We start from the raw sequence: 22,037 nt of genomic DNA, 5'->3' as shown, positions 1-22,037 counted from the left end.
GGAAATGGAGGTAAAACAAAAAGCTTAAAAAGTGGGTGCACCTAGGGGCCGAAATAAAGCTACAAACACCCTTTAGTAATGCCTACAGTGCACCACGTGATGTGCACTGATGGCACTACTCCCTTATGGGGGTATTTACTCTACAAGTAATGATATATAATAATTTTGAGATATATGTGATTTTAAATTTACAGTCATAAATAAATTCTGACTCACAACTGGATCGAACCCAGGTCTTTCAATGTGAGTCAGAAATTTATTTCTGTTCCACACGTGACTGTGTGTTGATTATTTCTATCTTATTTACAATCATATATCATTGTTTCCAATTTATGACATATTAATCTGGTTCTTGCCACAATGAAGTCAACAGTAATTTAATTACAATTTAATTATATATATATATATATATATATATATATATATATATATATATATATATATATATATATATATATATAGAGAGAGAGAGAGAGAGATTACTATTTTAATGATCTGACTGCATCTATATACTGACACCTTATGTAAGGAAAAAAATGAATTTATTTCTCCAGTTTCAAATGAAAATTAAAAAGAATAGAAAACATTACGATCATTTTACTCTATGGACAAACAAATGATATATTTTTCTTATATTAGAAATGGAAAAAAATGAGAATATGTCATTAATCAGAAATTGCTAAAAAATAGCTTCAATAAAGGGCCAACTGTATAATCTGGAATTATAAATACTGATTCTGAGTAATTAATGTCTACCACATATGCTCCATCTTGCTAAAACACATCCTTAACCTCCTCTCTCGTTCTCCTTATAAACACACACACACACACACACAAATTAAGTACTGATTCTGAGTAATTACTCACGTCTACTAATGCTCCAACTACTATAACTTGTCACAAACTCTCTCTCTCTAACACACATACAAATTAAGTACACGTCACAAACTCTCTCTCTTTCTCTTTCTCAAACACACGTACAAATTAAGTACCTACCACAAACTCTTTCTGTCTGTCTGTCTCTCTGAGTCTCTCTATCTCCCTCTCTCCCTGCCTCCCAACCCACCTCTCTCTCTCTCTCTCTCTCTCTCCCTTCTTAAACCAACCTGGATTCAAGGTGTGAGGCAGGAGCATATGCAGCGTCGGCTGCGACCTCGACTGGAAGTGAAGAACGGCGACCAACACTGTGACCACCAGCAGGAGGAAGAGCCAGCCCACCAGCAGCGCCTTCTCCAAGCCGGTCCTCGATCGCCACCAGTGGGAACCCTGAGGAGGCAGAGGGGAAAGGAGGAAGGAAATACAGAGGTTAAGTCTGTTTTTGTATAGAGGGTTAGGGAAGTCTTCGGGAGGTGTTACTATAGAGGTAATTTTTTAATAGTTTTTTATTGTTATTGTTACTTGTTTGCAAATTTTTTGTTTGGGATAACTTTAAAGCAATTGTTGGTTAAAATTAAAATTGGTTATTTAATTAAATGTATGAAATCACCGTGATTCATATACAATCAGAAAGCTACAAACGTCGTTTGATATCCTCTCTTGTGGCCGACTGCGTTAGTGCGTCCCTGAAATACCCCATGGACTTATTATCAACTAAAAATTCCCCTTCGGTAACATATATGACAATATATTATTTCCGATATATTGGATATTAAAGGACGTTTGTATTTCTGATTATATATATGTATACACACACACACACACACACACACACACACACACACACACATATATATATATATATATATATATATATATATATATATATATATATATATATTACTAAAAGGACCTCATTCAAACTGGATGGTATCAAATGGAGTATTTATTCAAAAGAAGTTACAGCTTTAGGATACTTGATAATGTGGACTGTTTGTCCAAGAAAACTTGTGACTTCTTCTGAATAAATACTCCATTAGATACCATCCAGTTTGAATGAGGTCCTTTTAGTAATTCTACTAATGCACAGAACAATTGTGTAATTGATAAAGTTAATATATATATATATATATATATATATATATATATATATATATATATATATATATATATATATATATATATATACATAAAAAATCAAGACAATACTTCCTAAAACATTAAATAATATTTGGAGGTTAAATGAGTATAACACATTTTATGCCGGGTCCACTGAACTACAACACCACATACTTTGGGTTCAAGGGAATATATAACTTACTATTTTGGATACAAAGACGTAGAGGAAAGCTTATCTAAAGCTAAAAGGACTAAGCTATTGCACAACTAGGATTTAATGGAGTATAAAACGGCATATTTAGAGCTCAAGAGAGTTTAAGATTATACAGCTGTGATCTAAGGGATTACAATACTGAATAATTAAGGCCCAACTGTACTTGAGGTTCCAACTGAAGTTATTTTGTACATCAGTGATAAAGGAATGCTTATACAACGGATTCATGATATTCTTCTTCCTGTTTGGTACAGGTTTAAAACATCTCTTGTTCCCTCTCTTTAATCCGCCTCTCTCTCTCTCTCTCTCTCAAGGCTTACTTCTCTTCTTTTCAGTCCTTTTTATAAATTGCTCTCTCTCTCTCTTTTTAGGTTTCTAGTATAAAGAAATTCATCTATTTTGGCTCTTTTCTCTCTCTCTCTCTCTCTCTCTCTCTCTCTTTATGTTTACAATATAAGTACATCCATCTAATATTCTTTTCAGTCCATGTCTCTCTCTCTCTCTCTCTCTCTCTCTCTCTCTCTTAGGTTTATAAATACATCTAATATTCTTTTCAGTTCATTTTATAAATCTCTCTCTCTCTCTCTCTCTCTCTAGGATCACATATCCAATTTATTACATCAGTAAATCCTCAACCTGTCAATCATTTTTTTAATAGCCAATTTATGATCAATAAATCACCCAGTCTCTAATAAAAGCAACACAGCCAAACCTCAGTCGCAAAATCTGAACAATAGGCAGCAGCTTTTATTCCAGGCCTGAACTATTATTTATTGTTAACAAGAGTCATTTTCACGAAGCCTTTGGTCACTGGAGAGAGAGAGAGAGAGAGAGAGAGAGAGAGAGAGAGAGAGAGAGAGAGAGAGAGAGAGAGAGAGAGAGAGAGAGAGAGAGAGAGAGAGCATAAATGTCACCGCTGGCATCCATCAAAAATCAATCATACAGTGGCAGACACTCCATCCTTCCCCCAATCCCCCAGACATGTCCCGCCCCCGTCCCCGTCTCTCTTCTCTGGCCTGTTGCATAGCAGTGGTGCCACTTAATGAGATAACAGATTTTCATCTTTTCCACAGTTTTTCTTTTTCAGTTTGAATTCTGCACACACACACACACATATATATATATATATATATATATATATATAAAAAAATATATATATATATATATAAATATTTATATGAAAAAATATATAATGTATATATATATATATATATATATATATATATATATATATATATATATGTATATATATATATAAATATATATATATATATATATATATATATATATATATATATATATAAATATATTTACAAAATATTATATGTGTATATATGTGTATATATATATGTATATATAAATATATATACAGAGAGAGAGAGAGAGAGAGAGAGAGAGAGAGAGAGAGAGAGAGAGAGAGAATACAGAGAGAGGTTTTGCACACATAATATTGCACACACACACACACACACACACACACACACACATATATATATATATATATATATATATATATATATATATATATATATATATATATATATATATATATATATCAAAATAACAGGTAAATATTTATGGTTAAAATGAAGATAGGAAGATAATTTATATATATATATATATATATATATATATATATATATATATATATATATATATATATATATATATATAAATTATCTTCCTATCTTCAATTTAACCATAAATATTTACCTGTTATTTTGATAAATGATATCTGACATTGACAACCACATAACATACGTTTCAAGATTAAATATTTTTACACGACAGAGAGAGAGAGAGAGAGAGAGAGAGAGAATGCTTGCAATTTCATCCCTTACCTTTTCTCTCTATTCCTCTAGACAATTTTTCTTTTAGTGAATCCTCCGATATAATCCTATAATTTAAATTAATAATTTATCTATAATCATCCTAAATACTTAAATAAACATGGAGTGACGTCACAGAGGGAATGATCCCGCCATTGGCAGCCCTTATTAATTCATACCTGGCACACTAGTGCATAATTGAAGCCTTTGCTTTTATTATTGAAAAAAGAGACGCTATGATCTGTTGTCGTTTGTTGATGCTGACTATTTTTTTTACCACGATGCGCCGATTCTCTGTTCAAATATGGGACCTCTTGCTTAACGTGGATTTTGGATATTATTTTTTCACATGAAGTTATATGGATCGAGACACGGCAGATATGTCAAAATGCCGATTTAAAAAATGTCAAGGAACCAAACAAAAGTTCGAAAATTTAAAACAAGATGCAGTGCATTACTACCCTGACATAAATATCCTTGTATTTTAATAATTTACTTACGTTTTTACTTATTTATTCTTTTACTAATTTGCTATTCAATTTTTTACTTTTTTTTAATTACTGATATCTCTTCTTTCTATATTTCCCATTACCCTCTGTTACTTCTTTCAATATAACACCGTATTCTTTGGAAGCTTGAATTTCAAGTCAATGGCCCTGTGGACTTGCTCCACACGTATAGGGTTCATCTTCTGAATAATAATAATAATAATAATAATAATAATAATAATAATAATAATAATAATAATAATAATAATAATAATAATAACAATGCAAAAATAAAACAATTACAACCGATAATACTTCTATACTAATTGTAACTCGTCAATCATAAAGTCATTAATGCACTTTTTATCTTTAAACTCTGAATTTAATCGCTAATTTTTACACTTGAGGCTTTTAAAAGCAAGGGATGAAACGAATTTTAAAGTTTTACATAAAAAATTCTTCACCTGATATTTGGCAGTCAGTCTATTATTGTTGTAACCGTTATTCAGAACTTGTAAACATATAAAACACACACACACACACACACACACACACACATATATATATATATATATATATATATATATATATATATATATATATATATATATATATATATATATATATATATATATATATATATATATATATATACGAGACCAACAGCTTTTATTGTGGCCGACGGCGTTTTTGCAATAATCCATTGCATTTTCAAGGCTGCAATAACACATAATTTTGTTCAATAAAAAAGGGACGTCACTACATAAAATTATAAAGATAAAATTTTAAAAAAATTACATTTCTTAAAGTATCTTAAAACAAACCTACCCAGTACATGGCTAAAAAGTGACTAAACAAAAAAGGTAAAACTAGTCGAAAGTAAACAGAGCAGCAGAGAAATTACAAAATAAGCAAAGGTGAGGAAGACATCTAGGCATTTAACGAGTGAACGAGTGCTTTAATGAAAACTGGCTCTAATGTCGTAAGCTCGTCCTCGTGTTAGGCTGAGGCTATTACTTCAAAGTTTTTCATATCAATGTGCGTTTTGCAGATTGCAGAGTGATTTCTTATATTTGATAATTCAGGCCCGGACAATCTGCGTCACGTCCTATAACTGACGCCCTGATGGGTACAGGCACGGACTTTCAGTAGCCGTCTCGTACATCCAACGTAGGTTCCCAGCTCGCACTTGGGACAAGTATATTTATGAATGATGTTAGATGCTAGAGACGGGCACAGTCTATCCCTAGATCTGAAAAGAGACCCGACCGTTAAAGGGTTTTTCGGAATGAGTTTAATATTTACAAACGGAAATTCTTTGCCAATGATCTTTATAACTTTTTTGCGGAAATCATCGTTGAACAAGAAGGGAAATTTAGCATAGATTTCAAGTTTGGGAACATTATAAATGATACGTGGCTCACTAAACGATGACTTCCGCAAAAAGTTATAAAGATCAATAGCATCTAACATCATTTATAAATATACTTGTCCCAAGTGCGAGCTGGGAACCTACGTTGGATGTACTATACGAGACGGCTACTAAAAGTCCGTAGCCATCAGGGCGTCAGTTATAGGACGGGATGCAGATTGTCTGGGCCTGAATTATCAAATATAAGAAATAACTCTGCAATCTGCAAAACGCACATTGATATGAGAAACTTTGAAGTAATAGCCTCAGCCTAACACGAGGACGAGCTTACGACTTTAGAGCCAATTTTCATTAAAGCACTCGTTCCCTCGTTAAAGGCCCAGACATCTTCCACACCTTTGCTTATTTTGCAATTTCTTTGCTGTTCTGTTTACTTTCGACTAGTTTTACCTTTTTTATGTTTAGTCACTTTTTAGCCACGTAATGGGTATGTTTGTTTTAAGATATTTTAAGAAATGTAATTTTTTTTTATTTTTATCTTTATAATTTTATGTAGTGACGTCCCTTTTTACCATACAAAATTATGTCATTGCAGCCTTGAAAATGCAATGGATTATTGCGAAACGTCGTCGGCCACAATAAAAGCTGTTGATTGTCCGTGTGCCTCTTGGTCTCCGTATATATATATATATATATATATATATATATATATATATATATATATATATATATATATATATATATATATATATATATGTTTGCAGAATAAAAAAATCAATACTAGTAATTTTATATATATATATATATATATATATATATAGGTTTGCAAATAAAAAATCAATACAAAATTTTATAGGTCAGATGATGGAACAAACTTGGAAGACAATGACCTTCAAAAGAATGTTTCATCAAAATAGAACACATAAAGAAAGTACAAAATTCACTTATAGAACCATATGACGAACTATTACCACGATAAGTTCCTTCAATTCTAATTGAATCCGTTCTTCGAATACCTAAGAAAAGAAAGTTTCCATATTCTTCACTTTTGCTCCACGAAATTTATTCGCCGAATACGTGACCAACAGTCCTGGTAATTTATTTTGTGTGTGTGTGTGTTGGTGTTTGTTCCGCCTGTACTTTTAATTAACGCCCGGTATAACTGCGCACACATATTCAGATAAAATATTTGCAGTGTAGTTTTTGTCAGCTTTACGATCTCAGTTTCATAACTTGGATAAAAGAATTAATTCACTCATGTCATAGTTTGCGCATGCGTGGCTACACACAATCACATATATACATACACACATATATATAATTTATATACAGAGAGAGAGAGAGAGAGAGAGAGAGAGAGAGAGAGAGAGATTACCTACCGAAGATAAATAAAATGTTGAACAACGATCAAAAACAATCACGATGAGGGAACAGGAAAGGCTGAACTAACAAGCCGAGATAAAACACCTACAAACACAGGAACAGGAAGACAGAGAGAGAGAGAGAGAGAGAGAGAGAGAGAGAGAGAGAGAGAGAGAGAGAGAGAGAATAAATTGCTAATGCTGAACTAGGATGCAATTATTTCACTCTTACTTATTCACTTCAACCAAGGCCGGCCTTAGAGAGAGAGAGAGAGAGAGAGAGAGAGAGAGAGAGAAGTCAATTTCAATTCAATCTGTTCCAAGATGAGAGATATACAACTCATATCTCATTTTAGATATTGAGAGAGAGAGAGAGAGAGAGAGAGAGAGAGAGAGAGAGAGAGAGAGAGAGAGAGAGAGAGAGAGATCTTTCACATTTCTGCTTTTGCGATGTTCGCGCACAATCATTTTTGCCATATCTCTTTTACGAGCTGTTTTATGTCCACGCGCATGAATGTAAAATAGTTTTGCCTAGCCACTACCAGAGTGTACATTTGGGAGCCAAGTATTTTTTATCACATGACAGAGGACAGTATCTATTCATGTGCCATACGATAGTGGACTGTATCTTTACACGTAACATATGGCAGAGGATAGGATCTATGAACATACCATATGACAGTGAACGGTATCTATACACGTACCATATGATAGTGGACGGTATCTATACAAGAATCATATGATACCTATACATACACCATATGACCGTGGAAAATATTTATACATGTACCATATGACAGTGGATGGTATCTATACACGTACCATACGATAGTGGATGGTATCTATAAACCTACCATATGACAGAGGATGGTATCTATACAAGTATTACACAACAGTGGATGGTATCTATACGTGTACCATACGACAGGGGGCTGTATCTACACACGTACCGTATGATAGTGGACGGTATCTATACATACACCATATGACCGTGGGAAATATTTATACATGTACCATATGACAGTGGATGGTATCTATACACGTACCATACGATAGTGGATGGTATCTATAAACCTACCATATGACAGAGGATGGTATCTATACAAGCATTACACAACAGTGGATGGTATCTATACGTGTACCATACGACAGGGGGCTGTATCTACACACGTACCGTATGATAGTGGACGGTATCTAAATACATACTATATGATAGTGGACGGTATCTAGACACGTAACATAAGACAGTGGATGGGATCTATACATGTAATGTATGACAATGGACGGTATCTATATGTGTACCATATGACAACAAGCGGTGTCTTAATCAGCCTACCATATGATAGTGGACGGTAGTTGTGCCCGTTGGCAGCTCCTCTGTCCGTGCGGATCCAACAGAGCTTGTATCATCGTCTACGTCGGTTTGTTGCTTGTAACGAGTCATCTGAAAGGGAGAAAATGACAATGAATCATTATAATTATCACTGGTTAACAGGTATGGTTTGATTCGTGGGAGGCGGTGCCCTTAGACTGTATTGCCTCTCGTAGAACGTGGGTCTGAAACTGCCCACAAGCCACAGCTAAGATGGAGGTCAATCAGAGCTGCAGTAGTGTTACCAAGTCACGTTTAAATGTAATTTATTTATGGATGGTATTACCTGGTTAGGACACAAGTCAGGTCAAGGACTTGTACGCCATTTTACTGAATATTACATTCTTGAAGAATTATCTGAAGAGTTTTATTCAAGAATTAGTGGGCACGTGTCTTCTCAGAAGTGTGGATTTGTTCTTAAGTAAGTTAGTGTATGGCAATCTCTATTCCGTTATGTGGTGTTAATTTCTGTCTTATAGTTATCATTTATCTACTTAATATTATATTTACCATACAAAGTCCCTCACTTACTCATACTTTTATCCATAACTGCAAATTTTATTAATGCATGTGAATTATCCCCTTTTCTATGCATTTATTCTCAACAGAGTACCTTTATATGCACTCTAGCCGTCAATTCGCTTCGACATATCAAGGTATAAATATCAAACCTCATTCACAAACAAACAAACGCTTTCCTCAACAGTTTGTGTCCTACGGATCCTGGTAAAACACTGCTGGTTGGAGATTGTTTCCCCACCCCCCTCCCTAGGGGCTTCATCTGAATTCACCTGACAGCAAAATTAGGTTACAGCAACAGGCTCTTGAGAGGGGAGACTTCAGATCGTGTTTGAGGAACAATCTCGGTACATATAAGACGCAACGAGTGCTTTCAGTTATATAAATAAACAAATAAATAAATAAATAAATAAATAAATAAATAAGTTATATATATGATATATATACATACACACACATGCATGCATACATACGTTTCTTTAATTCAAGGTTTTCAATAAAAGGATCTTTTGATAAAATATGAGCGGAAATGAACAGTCCCTCCTTGGAGATATACGATTTCTCTCTCTCTCTCTCATTCTATTAAATATATATATATATATATATATATATATATATATATATATATATATATATATATATATACATATACTGTATTATGTGTGTGTGATTGTGCGTGTGTGTCTGCATAACTACCAAACTTGATCTGAAATACTAACCAAATGGAAGGTTGTGCTAGGTGACAGAACGAGAGATGTTTTAGTTTAGTTCGTCAGTAAGTGCCCATAATGCGTGAGAGGGTGAGGTAATATGTAATGTGTTCTAGGGGCTTGAGCAGTTAGAACCTTTTGAGAGGAAGGCTCCAGTACGTGTTATGCAAGTGTCTCAGCTAGTATTTTAGGACAGTGTTGTTACTTCAATGTTTGTTTTTATCATGGAAAGTAACATGCATATATATATTTATATATATACACACGCACACACACACATATATATATATATATATATATATATATATATATACATATATATATATATATATATATATATATATATACATATACTAAAACATATCTAGTTCTGTCACTTTGCACAACAATTCAATTTTTTATTGAATTTCAGAACTAGCTTGGTAATTATACAAACATATATATATATATATATATATATATATATATATATATATATATATATATATATATATTATTTATATACATATATATACATTATATACATTTTTGTGAGACAAACAGATACAAAGGCACACACATACACACATACATATATATATATATATATATATATATATATATATATATATATATATATATATATATATATATATATATATATATATATATATATATATATAATAAATAATAGAGAGAGAGAGAGAGAGAGAGAGAGAGAGAGAGAGAGAGAGAGAGAGAATGCAAGTACTTTTAGGAGAGAACCCTGCTCGCTCGCTCGCTTGCTCGCCTTGTTGTCTGCCTGCTGGAGGCGATTTCGAAATTGGAAGAAAAAGCGTAAAATAGGGGGCGCCGTGATAGAGGTGCTTACGGGCTCAATATGCAATTCTTGCAGGCAATCTGCAGGATTGCAATCTTGCTTTTAGCCTGAGGATAACTTTTTATTTTTCTTTTTTTTTTGGGCGGGGTATTATCCACTGATATACAGTAAAATGAAAATGGTTTCCTGTTCACTGACTCAAATGATTAAAGATCCTGGGAATAATAATAATAATAATAATAATAATAATAATAATAATAATAATAATAATAATAATAATAATAATAATAAGAAGAAGAAGAAGAAGAAGAAGAAGAAGAAGAAGAAGAAGAAGAAGAAGAAGAAGAAGAAGAAGAAGAAGGAAGCCTTCGACACGATACCGCACACATGGCTAACAGAATGCTTGAAAATATATGGGGCAGAGGAAAACACCATCTGCCTCCTAAAAAATACAATGCGCAACTGGAATACAGTACTTACAAGGTCTGGGATAAGACTAGCAGAGGTAACATTAGGAGAGGAATCTTTCAAGGCGACTCACTGTCCCCACTACTCTTCGTAGTAGCCATGATTCCCATGACAAAAGTACTGCAGAAGATGGATGCTGGGTACCAACTCAAGAAAGGAGGCAACAGAATTAACCATCTGATGTTCATCAAGCTGTATGGTAAGAGCATCAAGGAAACAGATACCATAAACCCAGACTGTAAGGATTGTATCTGGGGACATCAGGATGGAGTTTGGAATAGAAAAATGCGCCTTGGTCAACATACAAAAAGGAAAAGTGACAAGGACTGAAGGGATAAAGCTACCTGACGGGAATAGCATCAAACACAAAGATGAGACAAGCTACAAATACCTGGAAATAATAGGAGAGGATATAAAACACCAACCAAGAGATGAAGGATACGACCAGGAAAGAATATATGCCGAGACTTAATTAAGCAATACTCAAGTCAAAACTCAACGCCGGAAACATGACGAAAGCCATAAACACATAGGCAGTACCAGTAATCAGATACAGAGCAGTGTAGTGGAGTTCAGCGGACGAAGGCTGAACTCCGCAGCATAGCTCAGAAAACTAGTAAACACATGACAATACACAAAGCACTAAACCCAAGAGCAAATACAGTCAGACTATACATAACATGAAAGGAAGAAGGAAGAGGTCTACTAAGCATAGAGGACTGCGTCAATTTCAGAGAGCAGAGCACTGCAACCAGTGAAGACGAGTGGTTAAGGAGAACATGGGAAGAAGGATTGATAAAAGGGGACGAACACCAACCTGAGGGAGTGATAGAAAACGATAAGGCAAATGGAACAGACGTGACGTTGATTGACAAAATCAAGAAGAAAGTATCACTCACTGATGTCGCAGTACCATGGGACACCTGGTAGATGAGAAAGAAAGAGAAAAAATTGATAAATACCAAGACCTGAAATTGTATCCATAATCATAGGAACACTAGGCACGGTCCCAAGATTCCTGAAAAGGAACCTGGAAAAACTAGATGCCGAAGTAGCTCCAGGACTCATGAAGAAGAACGTGCTATTAGAAACAGCGCACATAGTGAGAAAAGTGATGGACTCCTAAGGAGGCAGGATGCAACCCGGAATCCCACACTATAAATACCACTCAGTTGAACAGGATGATTGAGATAGTGAAAAAAAAAATAATAATAAATAATATTTTATTTTACTCTGATACAAAATGAAAATGGTTTTTCTGTCCATTGAATCGACTGATTAAAGATCCTGGGAATAATAATAATAATAATAATAATAATAATAATAATAATAATAATAATAATAATAATAATAATTTTTTATTATATCCACTGTTACAAAATTGTTTTCTGTCTAATGACCTGAATAATAAAGATCGTGGAAATAATAATAATAATAATAATAATAATAATAATAATAATAATAATAATAATAATAATAATAATAATAATAATAATAATTATTATTCCGAAGATGAACCCTATTCTTATTATACAAGCCCAGACAGGTCACTGGCTTGAAATTTAATCTTCCAAAGAATACGGTGTTCATCTGAAAGAAGTAACAAAATGTAATGGGAAGTACAGAAAGAAGAGACCAGTTATTAGGAAATAAAAAATAATTAATTAATAAATTAACAGATAAAAATGTAAGGAAATTATAAAATACAACGAGAAGTTCACCAATAAATAAACAAAAATTGAATCTTTTCACTTCTTGAAAAAACGAATCAAATCCGCCTGTGATTCCCTTCTTGAAAAAACAAATTAACAAATAAATAAATACATAGATAAAAATACAAGAAGTTTACCAATAAATAAAAAAAATAAAATCTTTCCACTTTTTGAAAAAAACGAATCAAATCCCTTCTTATAAAAGAAGCTTTTGTCATGAATTTACACTCGTGAAATTCCAACATTATTTTTGGTGATTTCTGTTTGGCTGCATATTTTTGCCCCCCATCTCTCCCCACCCCTCCCAAAATAAAATAAAATAAAATACAAAAATTTACACACGTCCATTTCCTGGCGTTTATGGCTCGCGCTCGAGCGCGATACAGAACGAAATTCGGAGATATAAACGATATTGTAATTTCTTGATGAGAGCGAGGCCCTTTCATACTTTTTACAGCTGTCTCGTTTGCGCCAAATATTTTTGCCCGAATAAAATTCATATCATTTTTGCTTACGAAGAAATTCAGAGTTTTTTTTTTATGGACTATGCCGTTTTGCCCATGCTATATATTTCTCGTGTTCTGTTCTCCTTTTCATAAGTTGGTAATGTTTCTGTTTCTTGAAAGTAATGATCGGGAGGAATAATAGGAATGGATGAATGAGGGGGAGAAGAGATAATATGAGAAGAAAAAAAGACATATACACACATATATATTATATATGTTATGCATGTATGATATATATATATATATATATATATATATATATATATATATATATATATATATATATATATATATATATATACGTATAATGTGTGTTTATAATTGTGTATATATTTATACATTCATAATATATAAATAAATAAATACAAGAATTTGACACATGAATTAATAAATATATATTACATAAGCATAATTTTCGGATTGTGGTGACATTTCATACAAGAACTACGACAAATTTTAAACCTAAAATTTCCGTGCAACCATGGCAAAATTTCCCGCAATAGTTGAGCTTCTTATAACGAATACACAGGTTCTGGCAATGAATGCAATGTTAACTGCAAAACCTTTAAAGTCCTAAGTTGGGTTTTACAAACAAAATGGAATCGGAATGAAAGAATTGAATATAAATAAATAAATGAACTTGCAAATTGGAATATATGTTTTTGTTTTTAATTCACTGTTTTTGAGAGAGAGAGAGAGAGAGAGAGAGAGAGAGAGAGAGAGAGAGAGAGAGAGAGAGAGAGAGAGAGAGAGAGGCTCAACATCAGAGAGAGGATATTTGCGGTACGCCAATGACGAGAAAAGAATTAGACTGCATTTCAAGTTTATGAAACCGAGAAGACGTTTAGTAATGGTAGCATACTGGATTAGCCTGTGAAAAGGCTCCTTCACGCATTCTGTATCTCCATCGTTTAATACTAGTAGTGGTAGTTGATGGGATTTCCTTTATAACGGCTCATTTGCTAGCGCTACATCTCCTTTGTTTATTAACAGTAGCAGTAGACTGAATCAGCCTTTAAAACGGCTCCCTTGCTCGTTCTATGTCTCCATTATTTAGAGGTAGTGGTAGTATTAGTAAAAACGATTCGTCTTTGAAACAGCTCCCTTGTTATCATTCCCGCTCAGTAACAAAGCAAAAACAAAGAAAAAAAGAAAGCCGAGATAAAGAAGAGTCTTAAGAAAGTCGGTGAGCCCTGGTAAGGTACACCGCTCGTTGCCATGGTAACGACCGACTAGAAATCCCACGCCATAAGTAAAGGCAATCTTCTTCTTCTTTCAACTTTACAGACCACGTTTGTTTATTTTTTTCTCTTTTGTTTTACCAGCATTAGTCGAGGCACCCCAAGCGCTGAGTGGACTTTATCTATATTTAAGGATTGGTACTATAAAGGATTATTTATAGGGTCCCTCAACGTTTTTGGGTCCTAATGATATAATAAAAATATAAATTTTACTCTTCACTAGACCTATAAGAATAAGGATACCCTTAAATCCTAAATATAGTGGCTCGTAGGAGACAGATTCAGGATGCCTCCTCGGCAGATTTAGAACTGGCAAGTCCTTGGGATGTCGGTACTTGCCCAGGTAGGAACCCAGGCATCCTATTGGATGACGTCCTATAGGGAATTCTTTCGTGACACGACTACCAGGACTCCGAAAGAGATTTCTGATTAACAGGTAGTCGGCAAAAGAATTCTTAAGCAATATGGGAAACCTTTTTTTTTATTATTATTAATATAGCCACTTTTATTTGTGTTCCGTCTATAGCAATCCAGACTTCGATAATAGTAAACTTTTACTGTCTTCTTATCATCTTGACTAAGATACAGGAAAATAAAAGAAAGATTTATTTTTGTTGGTTTCAAATGCTCACCACAGATTGTGGTTGAATTTTGGGCCTCGTACCGATTACCGTGCACTAGCAGCTTATGACTACTTATAATAATAGTAATAATTATAACAGCAACAACTCTTACTTTGTCGTATTAAGCCTTTTCATTCTTAATCTCTAACAGAATTGCAGCTTTGAACTGTATGGATCTACGTTGAAAGTAAATATGTGCAAGAATCATCATTCTCACCGTTCGTAAATATTCAACATTTTGACAAACTTCACTAAATACTCTTCTCTTGTCTTCGGTACCTTGTTTTAAGCAGTTCTCTTTAATCTCTTCTTGTTGTCCCTATTTTACTTTTTCCTTTTCTTTATCTCCTTTCTTTTAATTTTCTTGTTCACTTTTTCTTTTACTGTCATACTCTATGTTTTCGCTCCTCTAAACTATTACTGCTATTACGGAATCCTACAGCTACGAAATTTGTGTCACCAAAACCCAATCTCTCTATCTTTCTTCCTTTCTTTATCCTACCCCTCTCCAATCCTTCTCCTTCCTATTTTCTAACCTTTCTCCTTTCCTTCGTCAGAAGTAACAGCGATCCCTGTAGAGTTTGCGCGCGCGCATGCTATGCAAATTCTCCCTAACCCAGATAATGACTTCTGTCTCGTTTGCGTAAAAGTGGGACGTCTCGATTGTCTGTTGGGAAGTTCTCTGCATGTTTAAACAGTTCATGTTTTCCCAGATCCCTGTAAGGGGGAATAGTGCCGTCAGTGCACCTCACACGGTGCACTGCAGGCATTCCTTAATAAGGTTTTTTGCACCGTCCCTTCGGCCCGTAACTGCAACCCCTTTCATTCCTATTACTGTACCTCCGTTCATATTGTCTTTCTTACATCTTACTGCCCTCAACCTTCTCCTAACAACTGTTTCAATATTATTTTCAGCACTGAATGGCCTCATATGTCCCAGCGCCCAGCCTTTGGCCTAAATTTTCTATTCCAATCTAATTTTCCCAGACCTTGAATATTTCTGTCAACACTAAGTTTCCGAACTGATTCGATTCTTTCCTTGAACACGACAATTTCAATTCCAGCAACGCGATCGATGCAGTCGGCAGACAGGATTGACATCAAGAAAAAGACTGATTCATTTCCAACTCTTCCTCTCAAATTAAAACTACCTTCTATTTTCGCTGTTCCTTCAACCTGATAATGAACAAACATATCTCCAGTCATCCGCCTTTTCACTATGACATCCACCAGCTCGCTTTTTCACTTAATCAACAATATCTCATAATTCACCAAATTCTTTTCCTCATCAAGTTCTCTTTGTCAAGAAAACTGTCTTTTGTGATGAGTTATTATAACACAATGAGTTAAGCTGAATTTTATCTCGGGGACGAATTGACTCTCAAATGAAACATACCAGGAAAGATAACGGAGAAAAATGATAAATATAATCAGATGTATATGAAAAATAAGAGGCGGAAAGATAATAAAGGAAAATGTAATAAAAGATGATCATCAAGAATAAAGAACAAGATGAAATTGCACTCTCTCTTACAAAGCTTTCTGGTATTTTATGTAAAGAGACATTTGCGTAATCATTCTGTTTGTGTTGTAAAGAAGCAGACAAGAATAAAAAAATATGTATGAAAAAACTTCTTATTAATGCTAATATTATAAGCAGTCAAAAATTATACAGAGCTTCATGTTCGTTCAAAAGGTCTTGCTTAAATGTAAAGACCAAGTGCTACCCTCTCTCTCTCTCTCTCTCTCTCTCTCTATCACTCTTTCAATTCTCGGCCTTGTCTCCTGATAAGAAACTAAGGGATGTGGTATACTTTTGCTCTTATCATACGAAATTTGATTTCTTAACCCAAATTAATCTTCACATGACATATACTTTTATATATCTCTGGAACAGTAGACATCAGTGGAATATCAACCAGATTGCTCTGTTCTTTAATCTATTCTTTCCATTTCAGCACAGTGCCAAAAAGAATAATGATTCTTTAATCTATTCTTTCTATTTCAGCACAGTGCCAAAAAGAATAATGATTCTTTAATCTATTCTTTCTATTTCAGCACAGTGCCAAAAGAATAATGATTCTTTAATCTATTCTTTCTATTTCAGCACAGTGCCAAAAAAGAATAATGATTCTTTGATCTGTTCTTTCTATTTCAGCACAGTGCCAAAAAGAATAATGATTCTTTGATCTGTTCTTTCTATTTCAGCACAGTGACAAAAAGAAAAATGATTCTTTGATCTATTCTTTCTATTTCAGCACAGTGCCAAAAAGAAAAATGATTCTTCAATCTATTCTTTCTATTTCAGCACAGTGCCAAAAGAATAATGATTCTTTAATCTATTCTTTCTATTTCTGCACAGTGCCAAAAAGAATAATGATTCTTTAATCTATTCTTTCTATTTCAGCGCAGTGCCAAAAAGAATAATGTCTTAATCTATTGTTAGTTATTGGAGACGCATGGAAAACTATCATTATCATTTTCGCTCTCTCTCTCCCTATAGCACAGGGGAAGCTTTAATCTCTCAGCAATAAATAATGGAAAAATAACTAATTTCTCTCTTTTTCTGTCCTACACATTGAATTTCATAAACAATAAAAGCTGGGATATAAAAAAATAACTTTCTCTCTCTCTCTCTGGTGAAGACTCCACCACCAAATCCCTTCGAAAGTTTTGTCACGTTGATAAAATAATTTTTTTTCAAACTGAGCCCCAATGAAGTCTCAATAAAAAAAATGTTAGATTAATAACAAATAAGACTATAAAAACCAATGACATTTTGAACAAACCCAATAATCTTCCATCATACTACTCTCTCTCTCTCTCTTCTCTCCCCCATAATAATGCAGAACTAACAGGAACCTGAAATAACGTCTAATGATACAAAAATTTTCCGACAATACTCGGCTCTTTATCAGGGCAAGAAGCCAAGTAGGGCAAATCATCAGATCTCTCTCTCTCTCTCTCTCTCTCTCTCTCTCTCTCTCTCTCTCTCTCTCTTCCCAGTCCTTTTAATGAGGTCAAGCTTCTTCATCTTCCGCCAACACAGCCGCCACCACCAGCACCACAATCTTCCCCAACAATCCCTTCTCCAACTTCCATTTTCTCTCTTTTTTTTTTTTGTTTTTTGGTGTTTTCCTTCTTCATTCAGGTTCCTCATTTACCTCATTAGGAGGACTTTCGAATCCCCTCCCCTCCTACCCGGTCCTATAACCCCCTCCCCCTCTCACAACTTCAAGGGGACCACCGCCCCACTCGGAAAAAAAACCTACGAAATGATTAGGATTAGATACTTTTTTTTAGACGTTTCCGAAGGAACTTTTGATAATTCCTATTTATTTTGGCTTCTGTGACTGTTGTGCGCATGCGTGTACGTTACTTTGGGCTATGACGTCATCTAGTGATTCGAATGATGTCATTCGTTGGTAGGCAATAACACTTGTAAATCAAAACGGGTTCAATACACTTTAACAACACAGTAGCAGACCATTAGGCTCGCGTCAGCACGGTCTTGGTTCGATCCCTCGGCCTGTTAACGCACCAGCCGACCCAGTTGTTGTCAAAAGTATTGAGGTAGTAACCTCACCCCTAGAAACTTAACAAACCATCAAATTTGACTAAGAGTCAGGTATATACAGTATGTCGCTATTTTAAACATCAGGAACATAGTAATTAAATCCGGGTCCTCTCCTTAGTGGGGCGGGTGTCTCAGCCACTAGACCAGTGGTTCTCAGTCTTTTTTTAGTGATGGCACCCTAACTAATGCAATCATGACCGTGGCACCCATTCTTCACCAGCCCACCATATCGCATGAATTAACTTCTTATTTAATGAATAAAATTATTATCCATACTCAAACCAAAATCAGCACGCCGTACATGCAGAAATATACTGTACAAACAAAGAGCACATCAGAAGAATTAGATAAACGTAATTAGAGTAGACACACTGATAATAATTATAGGAACACTTCTGCAAACTTTTTTTTTTTACAAATGACAATCTTGCGGCACCCTTAGGTACTGTCTGTGGCACCCCAGGGTGTCACGGCACCCAGTTTGAGAATCCCTGCACTAGACTATAAAGACCGATATTTCAAAGAGAGGAATGATTCTCTCTCTCTCTCTCTCTCTCTCTCTCTCTCTCTCTCTTCTCTCTATAAGGACCCATATTTCAGAGAGAGAAATAGTTTTTCTTTCTTTCTCCCTCTTCAGAGTAAGGACCCATAAAGAGAAACAGTTTGTCTCCTCTTTCTCTCCCAAAATAAGGTCCTTTGGAACGTCTGTCTCTCTGTTTCTCTATGAGGATATATTTTGTCTTCTCTCTCTCTCTCTTCACAAATGACGAAATATGACTCTTCGTCATCACAGACCTCTGCCATTTCTCAGCCTCTTTTCCAGAAGAACCCAAGAAGAAGAAGAAGAAGAAGAAGAATCTCCCGCCTCTCCCAAAAGAAGTCTGTTTCCCTGAATATTTTGTCTTCCAGAAAAACAAATGAGGAGGAGAGGAGGAGGAGGAGGAGGAGGAGGAGGAGGAGAAGGAGGAGAGAAGGAGGAAAAGGAGGAGGAGGAGGAGGAGGAGGAGGAGAAGAAGAAGAAGAAGTCCTTTCGCCTGGGTAACAGAAATGAGCATTAAACGTGCGTAGCTACCTACCGATTATCGATTCTCGCCCGAGCACCCATCTCTCTCTCTCTCTCTCTCTCTCTCTCTCTCTCTCTCTCTCTCTCTCTCTAGCACAGGGACTGCTGCTTTAATTTCTCAGCAATAAGTAACATTAAAAATTCACTTCGATCTTTCTCTCTCCTACACAAAAACCAATTTCATAATTCAACAATAAAAGTGGGATATCAAAAACACAACTTCCTCTCTCTCTCTCTCTCTCTCTGGAGTTACTGAGGAAGTCAGATATTCATGTAGCACAGACGTTTTACACGTAACTTTCTCTCTCTCTCTCTCTCTCTCTCTCTCTCTAATAAAACGCAGAAACCTCTACAGACGAAGGCGGGATATGACTTAACAACGCAGAGAGCCAGGAGTCCTGACAAAAGGATAAAAAGGAATTCCGTAGGATTACGACACAAAGGGAAGACTGATTGATCAAGATGTCAATTCTAGTTCTCAATAATCGAATGACTCCTTGTGGGAAAGTGGATTCCCGTGGGTGTTCAGAAGACGTGACACAGATGAAACTATGTTTTGAGAGGGGGTTATGTTTGTGTGTTTGTGAGAGAGAGAGAGAGAGAGAGAGAGAGAGAGAGAGAGAGAGAGAGAGAGAGAGAGAGAGAGAGAGAAAACACTTTAAGGTTTTTAAAACAGATTTTTGAAAACTAAAGAAAAACAAAACAAAAAAGTCCCCTTGGAGGTGTTTATGTGTGTGAGTGTGTGTGTGTGTGTGAGAGAGAGAGAGAGAGAGAGAGAGAGAGAGAGAGAGAGAGAGAGAGAGAGAGAGAACCCATTCCATTCAGTACTGAAACATTTCAAGGTCACTTCAACCGGAGTTTTTGAAAACTAAACGAAAAAAACAAAAGTCCTCTGATAGGTGTTTATGAGAGAGAGAGAGAGAGAGAGAGAGAGAGAGAGAGAGAGAGAGAGAGAGAGAGAGAGAGAGAATACTAAAATATTTCAAGGTCACAGGTCACCTAGTAGTAAAATATTTCAAGATCACAGGTCATTCAGTACTAAAACATTTCAAGATCACAGGTCATTCAGTACTAAAATATTTCAAGGTGACAGGTCATTCGGTACTAAAATATCTCAAGGTCATAGGTCATTCAGTATTAAAATATTTCAAGGTCACAGGCCATTCAGTACTAAAATATTTCAAGATCACAGGTCATTCAGTACTAAAATATTTCAAGGTCACAGGTCATTCAGTACTAAAATATCTCAAGGTCACATGTCATTGAGTATTAAAATATTTCAAGGTCACAGGTCATTCAGTAAAATTAAAAGATCACAGTCATATAAAATTTTCAAGATCACAGGTCATTCAGTACTAAAATATTTCAAGATCACAAGTAATTCTGTACTAAAATATTTCAAGGTCACAGGTCATTCAGTACTAAAATATTTCAAGGTCACAGGTCATTCAGTACTAAAATATTTCAAGATCACAGGTCATTCAGTACTAAAATATTTCAAGATCACAGGTCATTCAGTACTAAAATATTTCAAGGTCACAGGTAATTCTGTACAAAAATATTTCAAGATCACAGGTCATTCAGTGCTAAAATATTTTAAGCTCACGGGTCATTCAGTACTAAAATATTTTAAGGTACAGGTCATTCAGTACTAAAACATTTCAAGCTCACAGGTCATTCAGTCCTAAAATATTTCAAGGTCACGGTGACACAGGTGGCACATTAGAGCTTATGTTATTAGGTTTAAAATTTCAATGATCTGTCTTTGAAATTTCTTATTAATCAAGGTCTACGTTGTAGAGGCACAAAAATAATATTATGAGAACTATCTTGAAAAATTTATAACATGTGAATATCGTACATTACTTGTGTCGTTAATAGTAGTAGCGGTTAAAATTAATGTAGTTCCACCACCACAATAATATAATGAATTCCCACTACATAAGGCAACGCTCAAATAAGATAATAAAGGTTCATTGGTTTCTCAATATTATCAACGTAAAAATGACTGATTATAATGATAGCAGTAGTCGTAGTGGTAAAAATGATCGTAGTTCCATCACCACTATAACAATGAATCACCATTACATAAGGCAACGCTAATATGAGATAATTATCGTGCTTCGGGGTAGCAATATTGTCAACATAATAATGACTGATTATAATGATAGTAGTATTCGTAGTGGTA

General features: G+C 34.7%; 1 protein-coding gene across 7 annotated transcripts in view; it reads right to left on the bottom strand.

The window, feature by feature from the left end:
- Nep3 (Neprilysin 3) overlaps positions 1-22,037 on the bottom strand; it is a 113,794-nt gene that overhangs the window by 11,894 nt on the left and 79,863 nt on the right. For 6 of the 7 annotated variants that reach the window (XM_067116288.1, XM_067116285.1, XM_067116287.1 and 3 more), the window contains 2 exons: positions 8,596-8,703; positions 1,107-1,266 (listed from right to left, as the gene is read on the bottom strand). In XM_067116288.1, the coding sequence (XP_066972389.1) occupies positions 1,107-1,266; positions 8,596-8,703 (268 nt within the window). Of the gene's footprint in view, positions 1-1,106; positions 1,267-7,963; positions 7,976-8,595; positions 8,704-22,037 lie in introns of those variants that run through there. The other variant, XM_067116291.1, reaches the window with a different exon arrangement.

This window comes from Macrobrachium rosenbergii, chromosome 14 (assembly GCF_040412425.1).
Source record: "Macrobrachium rosenbergii isolate ZJJX-2024 chromosome 14, ASM4041242v1, whole genome shotgun sequence".
Taxonomy (NCBI): domain Eukaryota; kingdom Metazoa; phylum Arthropoda; class Malacostraca; order Decapoda; family Palaemonidae; genus Macrobrachium; species Macrobrachium rosenbergii.
The sequence above is the reverse complement of the archived record's forward strand: the minus strand, read 5'-3'. Positions and strand labels throughout refer to the sequence as shown.